The sequence below is a fragment of the Vicia villosa genome, linkage group LG4 (genome assembly GCF_029867415.1).
Source record: "Vicia villosa cultivar HV-30 ecotype Madison, WI linkage group LG4, Vvil1.0, whole genome shotgun sequence".
NCBI classification, from domain to species: Eukaryota; Viridiplantae; Streptophyta; class Magnoliopsida; order Fabales; family Fabaceae; genus Vicia; species Vicia villosa.
The window spans coordinates 112,251,569-112,266,206 of NC_081183.1; the positions used below are offsets into that span (position 1 = coordinate 112,251,569).

At 29.0% G+C, this 14,638-nt stretch overlaps 1 protein-coding gene and 1 long non-coding RNA gene across 2 annotated transcripts; one reads left to right on the forward strand and one right to left on the reverse strand.

Moving 5' to 3' along the window:
• Window positions 1–2,722: 2,722 nt before the first annotated feature.
• Window positions 2,723–3,452, forward strand: LOC131599491 (uncharacterized). The gene is made up of 3 exons (XR_009282804.1): window positions 2,723–2,808; window positions 3,120–3,190; window positions 3,395–3,452. It is a non-coding gene; the product is annotated as an uncharacterized LOC131599491 (long non-coding RNA).
• Window positions 3,453–5,091: 1,639 nt separating this feature from the next.
• LOC131599492 (23 kDa jasmonate-induced protein-like) lies at window positions 5,092–6,696 on the reverse strand. Its single transcript, XM_058871825.1, has 2 exons — window positions 6,164–6,696; window positions 5,092–5,555 (listed from the first exon to the last, which is right to left on the reverse strand). The coding sequence occupies exons 1-2, from the start codon at window positions 6,611–6,613 to the stop codon at window positions 5,361–5,363; spliced, it is 645 nt and encodes a 214-aa protein (XP_058727808.1). The 5' UTR covers window positions 6,614–6,696; the 3' UTR covers window positions 5,092–5,360.
• Window positions 6,697–14,638: the final 7,942 nt, after the last annotated feature.

Below are 14,638 nucleotides of genomic sequence, written 5' to 3' on the forward strand. Positions count from 1 at the left end.
TATTGATATATTCTGTAATAGATTGCAATGTCTTAATTCTCTTGTTAAAATATCAATATTTAGAAATAATATGAATAAAGAAATTGTATCAACAAGACTTTGTTTCATATGAGGTATTACAATTGAGTACATAAATTAAACAACGATCATCCTAATTTTGGAGAATCAAGAACTAAATCTAATTTGTGTAATGATTGGCAATATATTCAAAATCAATATGATAGTATCCCATGATTAATAATTTTAATCATACACACACATATGAACATATTATCATATAATTATCAAAATTATACAAAATCATATCATCAAAATTATATCATATAATTATGTTGTTTTACTATCCTTCAGGGATGTTTGATTAGATCTTCACAAACTATATAAATAATTTGTTATAAACAATGATCGAAAACATATAACCAACCTGCCGGGATGCATTAAAATTATTTGTGTTATTCTTCTGGAATGACAATCTTTTATGAGCATATTACAAATTATAAATTTTTAGATCGATACAACAACAAAAATTTATGAAATCCTTCAGGGATATTTTAATATTACTCTTGCAATATTTTTGGGATGCATGAAGATCATCCTCAAAATCATACCTCAAAATCATTCTTCTGGGATACTTCAATATTATTGATTCAATCATTTTAGAATTCGATAATATTATTGAAGCAATCATTTTGTTGATTTTTAACATAATTGATACAATCATTCTAGGATTCAATAATATTATAGATGCGACCTTTTAAAGGTGATTGAACGTTGAATTCTTCTGGAATTCATCAATTATTATAAACACGATAATCGATGAAACTCAATCTTTGAACAATAATTTGGAGATAGTTTAATATTAATCTTTAGTTCTACAAATGTCACATCACTAACTATTTCCATAAACAACGGTCAAAAAAAATTATTCTTTGTGCAATCCTTCAGGGATATGTTATTAGTATAAATGCAATCCTTCTGGGATTCATTAATATCATGATGAAATTCTTGTAATATTATAGATACAATATTTTAAGGTGTGAAAAATCCTTATTTTAAAACTTTAACTCTTCGGGAATTATATATCACAAATGATCTTTGTAGTGATACAAAGTTTTTTTTGTGTGTGTAGTTCTTCAGGAACTCAATCACAATCACCATTTTTTTTTATAATTCTTCAGGAATTATATATTAAACTCAATATTATCCTTCAAGGATATTTGATACGTTCTTCAAGAACTATATAATAAACTTAATACTATCTTTAATGGATATTTGTTAAGTTCTTCAGGAACTATATAACAAACACGTTGTTTTTGTAATCCTTTGGAGATTATTGATATTTTAATAAGATATAATATCAAAATTCAACATGGATAATGAGAAAGTAAAATAATAAAATAAATAACTAATATTACCTCTAACAATTAGGGCTTCAAATTTTTTTTTCAAGTTTGGTAGAGCTTCGTGCTGATATAGGGATGTCAACGGGGCAGATATTGTTCGGAGGATGTTTCTCCGCTCCCCGCCCCGCCCCCAAATTTAGTCCCCATCCCCATCTCCAATCCCCGCCACGGGGAAATAACGTGTTATGAAATTAACCAAAACAATATAGATGAATGAGAGAAAAGAAGAGAAAAAGTAATATTGTATTATCATCTTTCAAGTAGTTAGCTTTACATTGCAAAGTGGTCTCTATTTATAGGATATCAGGAAGGTGAAAAATCATAACCTTACTATACCACTTAATAGGGAATATGAAGATGAAAGATAAGAATATATATGGACATCCACAATAATATTTATTCATAACACTTGGTCATTTATAAATTTTTCATATTAGGTGATGTAACCATCTAACCCAAAAACCATGTAATGAAGTAAACAAATGCATGTTATACCAAAACATCATAAGCTTATTTTTGGTCAAAATCAACTTATAAGTTGATTTTGACAAAAAGATGTGTTTGGTAACATTTTTAACATTCAACTTATAAGTTGTTTTAAAAATAATTCCAAATGTACTTATAAGTCATTTTACCCTTTCTATAATTTATAAGTTACTTTTATCCAAACACGTAAGTAAAAATCTCATTATAAGTTACGTTAGCCAAACAAGTCAAAACAACTCTAACAACTTATAAGTTATCTACTTATAAATTGTTTTCCAACTTATAAGTTGGTTACTTATAAGTTGGTTACTTATAAGTTAAAAAAAATAAGCTTTCCGTTGTCGAGAGACGCCTCCACGGTATGTCGTCCGTCCACAGCCGCCCCGAACGCCTCTAGGGCTTCGGGAAGGTTCACTCCTATTTTATGGAAATAACATTCAATTTTTTCGATTTAATTTAATTTGTTTGTAAAATCGTTTTGGGGGCTTTAGAATTTTTCAAAAATTGTGAATCTTGGTTACATTAAACTTCAGAATTTTTAGAGAATTTCTTTGCCAACCTCCCTACCTTCTAGTCCACCTCTGGTGAAAACCCCATACTACCCCTGACTTCGGAAATGCATTTCCGAAATGCAAGAAAAAGGTGTTTTCGGAGATGCATCGCCGAAAACGCCTTTTTTTTTTTTAAAAATTGTCTTATTTCGAAAGTTCATTTCCGAAAACAGCATTTCGGAAGTGAACTTCCGAAATACTGCGCGTTCTGCAGATTTATTAAAACACTCCCCTCCCCCATTCATTTACCCTAACTCAAATCAAAAACAAGCAAAGGCAAAAATTTGTGCAAACACACTTCCAAGGCTGCATCAAGGCTCCAATCACATTGCTATACAACATTCAAAAGCCCACAAATCACTCAATTTGTAAGTTTTAAATTTGTTAGATTCATTATTCAAATGCATGTTATTTAGGGTTTAAATTGCATAAATGATATATGGACTGGTTGTTAGTAGTATTTAGGTTGTTTAGAAGCTTTTTGAATTGGTTTTATGTTTGATTTTGGGGTCTGCCATGGAAGTTTCAGAAAACCCCATCGCAGGGATGTTTTGGAAGTTCATTTCCGAAAACACCTCCATCCCAGTTTTCGGAAATGAACTTCTGAATTGTATCAGAAGTTCAAATTTTTTAGTTTTTTATTTTGTCTCGCATATTAATCGATTTCAATTGTTTACAGGAACATGTCAGGCAACCAACCAGCACGCATCAGACAGGGTAGGGAGACCCAGACTGCGTCAGCTACACAGGGTAGGGAGTGTCCGTTTTAATTTGCAAGTACTTTATTTTTAACGCCTTTGTTTATTGTGCCTGTTTCTTTGAAGTTTGTGTGCATGCGTTCTGCTTCACCTCCTTTGTTCTTTAATGACTTGTCCGTTTCCCAAGCGTTTTTGTCCCCTTTCTTCTTTTATAAAAGGAGGTCTCATGGACCTTTCTTTCTTCATTTTTACGCAGGAATGGGTGGCGCTAAGGGAAAAAAGGAGGTGAAGGAGAAGAAGAAGGTTTCGACCGGATCTACTTCGCGCTCTCGCGGAGTGAAGGAGGTGAAGGAGAAGAAGAAGGTTTCGACCGGCTCTACTTCTCGTTCCCAGGGGGCCCGGGGCCCGGATGCTCAAGCTCAACTATCTGGCGTGAGAGTCGTGGTTGATGCTGATGGTTCTGAGACTGAGTGGGATGAGGATTGGTATCAGTATCTTCATTCGGAGGAGTTCGCTCGTCGGGCAGAATAATGTGTTTTTGTTTTGTTTGATATGTATTTTGTAACGCTCGTCGGGCAGAATAACGTGTTTTTGTTTTGTTAGACGTGTTTTGTTTTGTTTTGTTTTGATTTCGGATTGTATCTTTCGCACAGTATTTTTGGATTTTATTTATCATATTAGTATTTTCTGTTTATATGTCGCTTATTTTATTTGCCGTTTGCGTTTAATTAAAATGCGAGACTGTTTAAGAAAAAACATTAAAAAAAAACACAGTTTCTGCATAATTCGGAAATGAACATCCGAATTCACCCCCATGACGTGTTTTCGGAAGTTCATCTCCGAAGACACCTCCCATGAGGTGTTTTCGGAGATGCACTTCCGAATTATGGAAATTTTTTTAAAAAAAAGCGCTTCGGAAGTTCATTTCCGAAGCAGGGGTATTTTCGGATTTTCGCTGGGGGTGACCCCCATAGGGAGGTGGCTAAAGAAATTTTCAATTTTTATGGGCGATCCAATTGGCCGTTCATTAAAATTATTTTTCAAAAATTAATTATTAATTTAACATTCGAGAAATCTCAAAATTGTCTTGAGGCACTTAGAAAACTTCAAAAATTATTAAACTTTGATGGAGAAATTTTACGTGCTTTATGGATTACAAAAACAATTATCCCATAATTTTATAAAATATTTAAACGGCCCAAACATGTTATAGGCGGCATCTGTTTTTGTCGGAGGTGTATCCCCCGAAGATGAAGCTTGAAGAGTTTGACCCAAGAGACTACGCAAACCTTACTAATTATACATGATTATTCTTTTTCTCCTCCTAACCCTAACTCTTAAAGACGCTCGTAACCTTGAATCTTTATATCCTTCAAACCGCCGTCGTTCGCCACTCCGACATCCTCTCTTCAGATCGCACGGCCTTCTCCTTCACCTTGCCAGTCTTTATCACTAACGCGTGACCTCCTCTTTTTCCGGCCGCTCTTTCTCTCGCTCGACTACCTCTTTTTCCGGTCGCGCTTTCGGTTTGGTTTGAAGGAAGAGGAGGTGGTGGGTGGTTTCAAATCTACAATGCGTGGTGTTTTCGGGTGTTTTAAGATGGCTTGGTTTTCGATGGACGTTGGTTAGTTTTCTGGGCTTGTTTTCACTGGATTCGAGGGATCTCCGGTGGGGTGGTGGTGGTGTATGTAGGTCCGGTGGTGTAGGTGGCGGTGGGGACTGATGGGCAGTGGGTGGAGTAGATGGTTCATAGCCTATCATTAATATACTAATTTAGCAATATATATCCAATTATTTATTTAATTAAAATACCCTTTCTCACAGGTAAGAAGAGGCGACGGTGTGTCGGTGTACACTTTACACCAAAGTCATTTACCAGTTGAGGTATTGCCTCAGGGGCATGTTCCACTTATTTAGAAAAAGAGGAAGTATATGTGTAGCATGTCAAGTCTCTTGAGAATATTAGCTCGCTGCATTAACACAAATTTAAAATGATACTTATACATGAGTATTGAGTACATCCCTGAAGAAAGAAAAAAAACAGAAAAGAAAATACAAAAAATAGAAATACAAGCATACATCTCATAACATACACACGACTAGTGCACTTTGACTACTAATTATTGAGCATTCAAGCATACCACTCATAACATAAACACGATTAGTGCACTTTTATTATTAATTATTAATTATTGTGCAACGAACTCAGGGGTTGATTTGCCTCATGGCAATGGGCTAAATTTGTGCTGGAGTATTGCAATGAATTCTGGCGAAGTGATGCCACCAATACTGACTGTTGAGGCACAGTGTTCGTCTGTCTCATCCTTTGTGATTTTGCCAGCTTGTTCTAGCTTTTGCTCTTTAATGTAATCCCAATAAGATGGAAAGTGGTCCTTTTCACGGACCTCGGTGTAAGCCTACAATAAACCAATGTATGATCATTTTATGGCTATTTGTTTAAAAACTCAAGCATTGTATGATACCATGCCCTGTTTTCTTTAACTTGTAGAAAAATATCATGTATGAGTTTTGATCAATATATTAAATTAACTTTTATTCAATTAAACGGTAAAAATAATCAATTAACAAATACAACGGGTCAGTAGAAATCAGTTCTTGTAACAAGTAACTATCAATTTCATCAAGTATTTATCTATTCTATTTTTAATAAGTAAAAACAATATCACCTTTGCAAAATTCAAGTGAAAGGAATAGGGCCTAAAAGTTGTTTTGATTATATATATTCCTAAAAGAATTTATGAGAAAGAAAATAAAATTATCAGCATAATATGAAGAAGATTAAGATTTAACAGAGTTGTTTCCTATCTTCATATATTGAACATATAGGCGATATAGCATCATTTTGTTATAACACGTTAAATTGTGTAATAGGAGTAATTTGAAGTTGAAAGCTAAGAGTATGTACATCAGCTCCTCTAAAAGCTAAAATAGGGGCTCAAATCACTAAAAATATAAAAATATGTGCATTATAGACCATTAAAAAAAAGGCAAATAGAAAACTTACTGCATTTTGTGTGGAGCCCCATGGGGTAGACCAAGCAACCAGGAAGTCACGCACATCTCCTTTAATATTCTTTCCACGGTATACCCGAGCAGCTTCGCAACCATAAGCTTCCGAGGTTGGATGTGCGTGGAGGAAAGCGAGCCACTGGCCGTTGTCGAAGGACCGTGGCGGCTCCTCCTTATAAACATAACCCAACCAATCCTTTTTTTGGTCATCCACGATCTCAAGGGTATCCCCAGTAGCATTATAGAGAAGACAAAGTGTGGAAACTCCGTCACCATAACTAGACTTAAGAGTCAATGAATGGTTGAGAGCACTCAAATTTTTGTCTTCGGCATGGATCAGCCTCACTGCTTCTCTTGCTCTATCTTCTTGTGTTATTGTTTTGTCTTTATACCTCGACATAGCTTTTAAGGTTTCATCTGTTATTGGTACTCCAAAAGCACTCATGATCTTATTTTCTTTCCTTTTTTCCTCTCTTTCTTGTGATCTATTTTTTGAAGTGCACTACCTCAAATAAATGCTTCTATGTCACCACATTTATAGTACAAGTTTTGGTGGGGTAAAAAGTTAGCTGCTGTGAGGGGTTTGTTTGCAAATATTTTTTATGATAAAAAAGGAGTAAAGAGGGAATATTTTTTTTTAAGCCAAAAAACTATATGTTTCACTATATGTTTTATTATATTATTAAATATATATATATATCATTATAATTAAGATGTAATAATAATAATAACAATAATAATAATAATAATAATAATAATAATAATAATAATAATAATAATAATAAAGATATTTATTTTCTATTTTTCTTATGATAAACTTTGTGCTCTAGCGTATTGTGCATTTGATAAAATTATACTACATTTACTTTTTAAAATAAAATGTTAGCGGATTACTTTAATTTAAATGAAGTCCTATAAATTAAAATTTAATAATAATAATAATTAAATTAAATTCTTTTACATTTTATTATTTTTTACAACATTCATATAAAAATAAATATTAAATTCCATTAAGTGATTTATTATTTGTTTGATAAATAAATTTGAAATAAAATTTAAAATATTGCATGTTTTTTTTACACTCAAACTGATAGTTCTCTGTTTTCAGACTAGAAATAATATTAATGCTAGCCTTATTCTAATTTTCTAATGGTTTCTCTTTGACAAATTAAAACTTACAGGGTTCTAACAAATTAAAATTGAGATGGATCGTCTCCAGCATTTTGCATTCAGCTCATTTTTCTGCTCTAGATCCAATGATTGATAATTAATACAAAATATTATAGACTATAATCAAAGGTTAAAATCATGCCGGAAAGAGGGCGGCATACAAAAGGCTGCAGAGGATCCATATCCAATTAAAATTAGACTAAGTAATTTTGTAGGAGTGTAAAATTTAATCAACTAAAAACAACATGTTTAAAATATATATTAAAGAATGTGTTGTAAGATTTTTTTTTTAACAATCATAAAAATACGCATCATTTTTTATAGTATATATATGATTTCTCATATGAGCACCAAAAATTAATTATTACTCTTGCATAAAATTAAATATAAAATTTATTCACTAAATAAAATTAAGACAAAATCTTATTTTAATTTTTTTAACTAAATAAAAAATGAAATGATTTTTTTTATCATAATTAATTATGAAAAATGATTTTTTTTATCATTATTATTATCATTATTCTTACTTGATCTATTTCATTATTATTATCAATAGTAGAAACATGAATTGGAATTATTTATAACTATATTTTAATAATTGAACTTATTTGAATTTTTTTTTGTAATTGAAATTATTTTTAAATTTTAAAATATGAATCAAAATCAGTGTTTTAAAAACCGGACTGGACCGACCGATCGGATCGGTCGAACTGGGAATCGGTCATGTAATCGGTCTGGTTCAATAGCTGGATCGGAAATGTCATTGAACAGGTGTGAACTGGTCAAAACCGGTGTAAACCGCTAAAATCGGCGGTTTTTGTGAACCGGTGGTTTAAATGCATTTTTTAATATTTTTAATTTTTTAATTTTAAAAAATTAAAACAATGTCATTTTGACTATTTTAATTAAAAATTAAAATAAAAAATAAAATAAATAAAATAAATAAAAAATGGTTGTAGATGCGGTTGATTTTATTACAGATGATTTTGATATTGAAGAAGGAGATCTCAATATTGAAACAATTTTTTTATTGAAATTAAATTTAGTAGACAGTGAAATTATTTTGTTATAAATTATTCAACTAAATTATATTGTGATTAAACTTTTGTTTATATTTTATAATTATGTACTATTTGATTGTGTGTGATACTTATGTGTAAAATTTGAATTTAAATTATGAACTTGTGAATTATTTTATAATATGATATTTTTAAAAAATTTAAGTACTAGTTATATTTTGTAGGGACTGAATCATCCGGTTCGACAGATTTTATACATATATAATTTTGTTATAACGACAGGTCTATTCAAACGAGTTATCCGGTTTAATCATGCTGGTTTGACCAATGACTCAGTGGTTCGACCAATAAACCAATGACCCAGTACCCTTACCGGTTTGATGCCCGGTTTTTAAAACACTTATCAGAATAGAAATATATAATAATTATTATTTATAACTCATAAATTATATTAAATTTATGATATCCGGAAAAAAAATTGGGGTTTTTCAGAGATATATCTCCGAATTAATCAAAATTTCAATTTTTGAGATTTTTTTCAGAGATGCATCTCCAAAATCTGAAAAAATCTTTAAAAAAAATTTACATCAGAGATGCTCTGAAACAGGAGTATTTTGAAATTTTTGCGGGAGGTTTTCTAATAGGGGTCAATAAAAAATTTTTGCATGGCATAATTTATTTTTGTCTTTCTCTCAGAATAATTAATCAACAACAACAAAATGAATTGATGAATTGTGACTTTAGATAAGTAGGTAAGCTTGTTGAGATGTTAATGAAAACAACATTTGATTACTTTACTGAGTTGTCTATTCAAAGCATTATAATATTATTATTTTCTCTTGTCATAACAAAAAATACAATTGATACAAAAAAGACAAAAATGTATGTGCTCATAATTAAGTGTGAAAACATAACTGGTCAGAGAGACAAGAGATGATACTACTAATATATTTAAATTTAATGCAAAAAAAATAATGTGACATTTTCTATACTATTTGGAACAATGGAAGGGACCACGATGACACAACCATCTAGACAACAACAAATATAATACTCCTAGGTCACTGCTTGTACCAGATGATAATATATTTAAATTAATATAATTGTTATTATCATTAACTTATAGAATTACTTTGTAGAGTCCTACCAGAGAACCTAAAATACTCCTATTTCAAAAATATATTTTCAAAATAATTTTTTTTTAAAATTTTTCGGAATTCGAAAATAACTTTCGAAAACATTAAATGGAGTGTTTTTGAAAATGGATTTCCAAAAATACTCATTTTTAAAGTTTTAAAAATATACTTCCTAAAAATTGCTTCAAGACTTTTCTAACCTCCTAGATAGTCAATAATAAATGCTTTTTATTTTCATTTAAAGTGGGGTTAGTAATAGTATCATTGATTGACGAGTAATAAAACTATATTAATTGAAAATATCCTTAAATTGAGTGGAATAATTGATGAGTAAATCAAATATCCTTAAATTGATTGGAAATTTAATAAATTTTAATTAATGGTTAAAATTAAGATTTTTTTTATGGGACAATTTTGATTTTAATGGAATAGAATTTTAGTTTATTTTTATTTTATATACACTTTAATGAAAACAAAATTACATTTCAATAAATCATAAATGCCAAATAATAAAAATAATAATTTCACGTTTACTATAGTTATTTGTATAAGGAAAAAAATATTTATTTTTTTTATAAATTTATTTTTCTTTATAATAAAATTTATATATATTATGTTTAATTTATTTTTTTTATAAATAAAATTAATTAAACTTATTTTTATATATTTTTATCAAATATATTTTAAAATAATATATAAAATTTGAATATTCTTAATTAATATAAATATTAACTTTATAAATCGGTAAGGAGAAAGTATATTTGGTTAAGTTTTGTATCCTTTACGTGTATGTATGGTTCTCATTTTTTAATAGTATAGAAACTCTGTGGTTCATTAGTTGAATTTATATCTCCACATGCTAAAGTGAACAAGTAAAATCTCGTGGAACTCGCGCCATAATAAATATATGTTATAAAATATTTTATCTTGATATATATTTTATAATATATTTTAATTAATATAATTAATTATATTATTAATTGTATTGATTCACCTTGATTTTAATTTTTTAATAATTATTAAAATTTTTTAGAAATGTATATTCCAAACATTTTAAGATAAAAAATTGGAATATTTCGGATACACATCTAAAAAAAGTTGATTTCGAAAATGCATCTTCAAAAACAATTTTTTATTTTTTTTTTACACCTGATGTCTTATTAAATATCATTAAATTATTGTCAGTTGTCACACCAATAATTTATTTCCATTATAAAGAAGTCAATTAAGATAGAGGACCATTTCTTCAATAATTTGTTATTATCATTAACTTACTCCCTCTGTCCCAAATTATAAGAGAAATTCTCTTTTTTATTCATTGAATAATTAATGTATCTGGTCTATATACAGACCAGATACATTAATTATTCAATAAATCTAAAAAGTAAATTTCTCTTATAATTTGGGACGGAAGGAGTATTAGTTATCACTTTCAGATGGTCCGGATAACTTATTAGCTATCATTAAATTAGTTGCCACACCATTTGTTTCCATTATGAAGAAGTCAATTAAGAAGTTAATAATTTGTGAAGGTGGGAGTAATGTATTTAAATTTATCTAGCAATGAGACAAAAATAATGTCTGACATTTTCTAACGATGACAACCATCTAGACAACAACAAATATAATACTCCTAGGTCACTGCTGGTACGAGGTGATAATATATTTAAATTAATATAATTGTTATTATTATTAACTTAGAAATTTTTTTTGTAGACCCCTTATGGGGAGAAGCTACAGCGAAAAACTAAAAATACATTTATTTCGAAAATATATTTTCGAGTAATTTTTTTTTAAAATTTTTTCAAAATTCAGAATTGCACTTCTGAAAATATTAAATGGAGTATTTTTGGAGATACATTTACAAAAACACTAATTTTTAAAGATTTTGAAAATATACTTTCAAAAAATTGCTTCCAGATTTTTCTAACCTCCTAGATAGTCAATAATAAATGCTTTTTATTTTCATTAAAAGTGGGGTTTGATGAGTAAATAAAATATCATTAAATTGATTGGAATAATTGATGAGTAAATAAAATATCCTTAAATTGATTGGAAATTTAATAAATTTTAATTCATGGTTAAAATTAAGATTTTTTATGGTACAATTTTGATTTTAATGGAATAGAATTTTAGTTAACCAAGTGTTTGCGCTCGAGTGGCAAACGAGTCTCTGCAAAGGACGTTATTCGGCGAATATCGAATTCGATTCTTAGCAGAAACAACGTTTGGCCAGTGGTCGGAAACCGATGCGAAAGCTAAAAAAAAATAGAATTTTAGTTTATTTTTAATTCATATACACTTTAATGAAAACAAAATTACATTTCAATAAATCATAAATGCCAAATAATAAAAATAATAATTTCACGTTAACCATAGTTATTTGTATAAGGAAAAAATATTTATTTTTTTTATAAATTTATTTTCTTTATAATAAAATCATATATAAATTACGTTTAATTTATTTTTTTATAAAATAAAATTAATTAAACTTATTTTTATATATTTTTATCAAATATATTTTAAAATAATATATAAAATTTGAACTTTCTTAATTAATGTAAATATTAACTTTATAAATCTTTAAGGAGAAATTATATTTGGTTAAGTTTTGTATCCTTTACTTGTATGTATGGTTCTCATTTTTTAATAGTATAGAAACTTTGTGGTTCATTAATTGAATTTGTATCTCCACATGCTAAAGTGAACAAGTAAAATCTCGTGCAACTCGTGCCATCAATAAATATATGTTATAAAATATTTATCTTCATATATATTTTATAATATATTTTAATTAATATAATTAATTATATTATTAATTGTATTGATTCACCTTGATTTTAATTTTTTTAATAATTATTAAAATTTTTTGGAAACGTATATTCCAAACATTTTAAGATTAAAAATTAGAATATTTAGGATATGCATCTCTAAAACACCTCTCTCTATCTCTCAAAAGAAATTGATTTTGAAATTACATCTTCAAAAACAATTTTTTTTTTTGTGTTTTTACACCATGTGTCTTATTAGCTATCATTAAATTATTGCCAGTTGTCTCACCAATAATTTATTTCCATTATGAAGAAGTCAATTAAGATAGAGGACCATTTCTTCAATAATTTGTTATTATCATTAACTTATTAGTTATCACTTTCAGATGGTCCGAATAACTTATTAGTTATCATTAAATTAGTTGCTGCTTATTAAAACAAAATCATTAAATTAGTTGCCACACCATTTGTTTCCATTACGAAGAAGTCAATTAAGAAGTTAATAATTTGTGAAGGTGGGAGTAATATATTTAAATTTATCTAGCAATGCGACCAAAATAATGTCTGACATTTCCATCTAGACAACGACAAATATAATACTCCTATCTCACTGCTTGTACGAGGTGATAATATATTTAAATTAATATAATTGTTATTATCATTAACTTAGGAAATTTCTTTGTAGATCCCTTATGGGGAGAAACTACAGCGAAAAATCAAAAATATCTCTATTTCGAAAATATATTTTCGAAATAATTTTATTTTTTTTAATTTTTTCAAAATTCAGAAACACACTTCTGAAAATATTAAATGAAGTATTTTTGGAGATCTATTTCTAAAACACTAATTAAATGAAAAAAAATTTGAGGCCTTTTTTAAGTCTAAACTTTTGAGGCCTAAAGCTCTAGTATGATAGCTTGGCCCTTGGGCCGGCACTGATTTTATTCTTTTAGTTTGATGAAAGATCGCTAGAGAAAGTTATAGGCCGACTCTCTCATGCTTCTTATTGATAGTGTAAATATCCAGTTCTCTTCAAAGCCATGCTACTTTTATCCTTGGAAATGTTAACTTGACATAATTTTTTATTTGGTTCAAAGCTCTAATGTTGCAGCGAACGATGTGATACACCATCAAAGTTCTGACTGATCAAAATTTCGATAGCGGATCAGTGTCGAACTATCCTCCTTCCTTCGACTTTGGCACACATCACATATGTGATGCACTTGGAGGTTATTTCTGGTGTTATTTATAATGTCATGTTTGTGCATTTGAGTGCTGTTTCTATGCAACTTTGCTGTAGTTTTTCTACTGTTTAGGGCTATATGTTGTTACGTTATTAGAGATCACAGTAGTTAAATTATTTTAATTACTTTGTTACAAATTTGATTATTTGTTTTTGTACTTGGCACAATTTTGATGACAGATTTTTGTACTTTGCCCAAATTTATTGATATTATTTTTGTAACATAGAGGCTCAACAAAGAATTTTTATCAACTCAAAGTGATGAGTAATCATTGGAAGCTCTCTTGCTGTTAGAAAAGAAGCAAAGTTCAGTAACTGTATTATCGAGTCAGTTTCTCGCAACATTTTCATTTGCAATTGTTCCAGGACTCGACAGATCAGCTCTCCTGATATAAAGATATCTGATGTAGTATCCAGATCATTGTTATTCGTAAATGGTCTCAACCTTTATGGTCTCGTTGCCTCTTAATTCTTCGACTGTTCATTTCTGATGTCTTCTTGGCATCTTGTTGCCCTTGTAATATATAGTACGTGTTCCTTATGTGAAAGCCTGAAAAGGCTCTAGTAAACTTGAATCATCTGTATCCATTGATATGTTAAGATGTATTATATACAAAGTTTAATGATATATTTTTCCAAGTTTCACAAATTTTAAGACATTTGTATTTTGCATAAATCTATCGACATATTTTGTATTTTGTACAAATTTATTGACATATTATTGTACTTTACACAAATTTTATTGATATGGAGTATTTTTATACTTTGTATAAAATTGGTGATAGAGTTTTGTAATATACGTATAAAATTTATTGAGCAATAAAATTTGGATGGGCAGCTGAAGTAGGCATATTAACACAAGAGCAATATTGATAGAATTTATTGAGTATATTGATTGCTTTCACCTGTTCCTTCAACGGGAGGAAGATAAGAATTATATAGACTCTTCAAGAGTGCCCAACTATAGTATTACTCTACCTATAGATAAATACAAACATATATCCAATGGATAAATACAAGCCAATAGATAATTATGAACTTTTAAAAAGTGAAAAAGTCAAAATGTGAGAATCTTCAAGGGTTGGAGGGAGTATATCTAATAAAAAAACAAGTTGCTCAACGAAAACCATC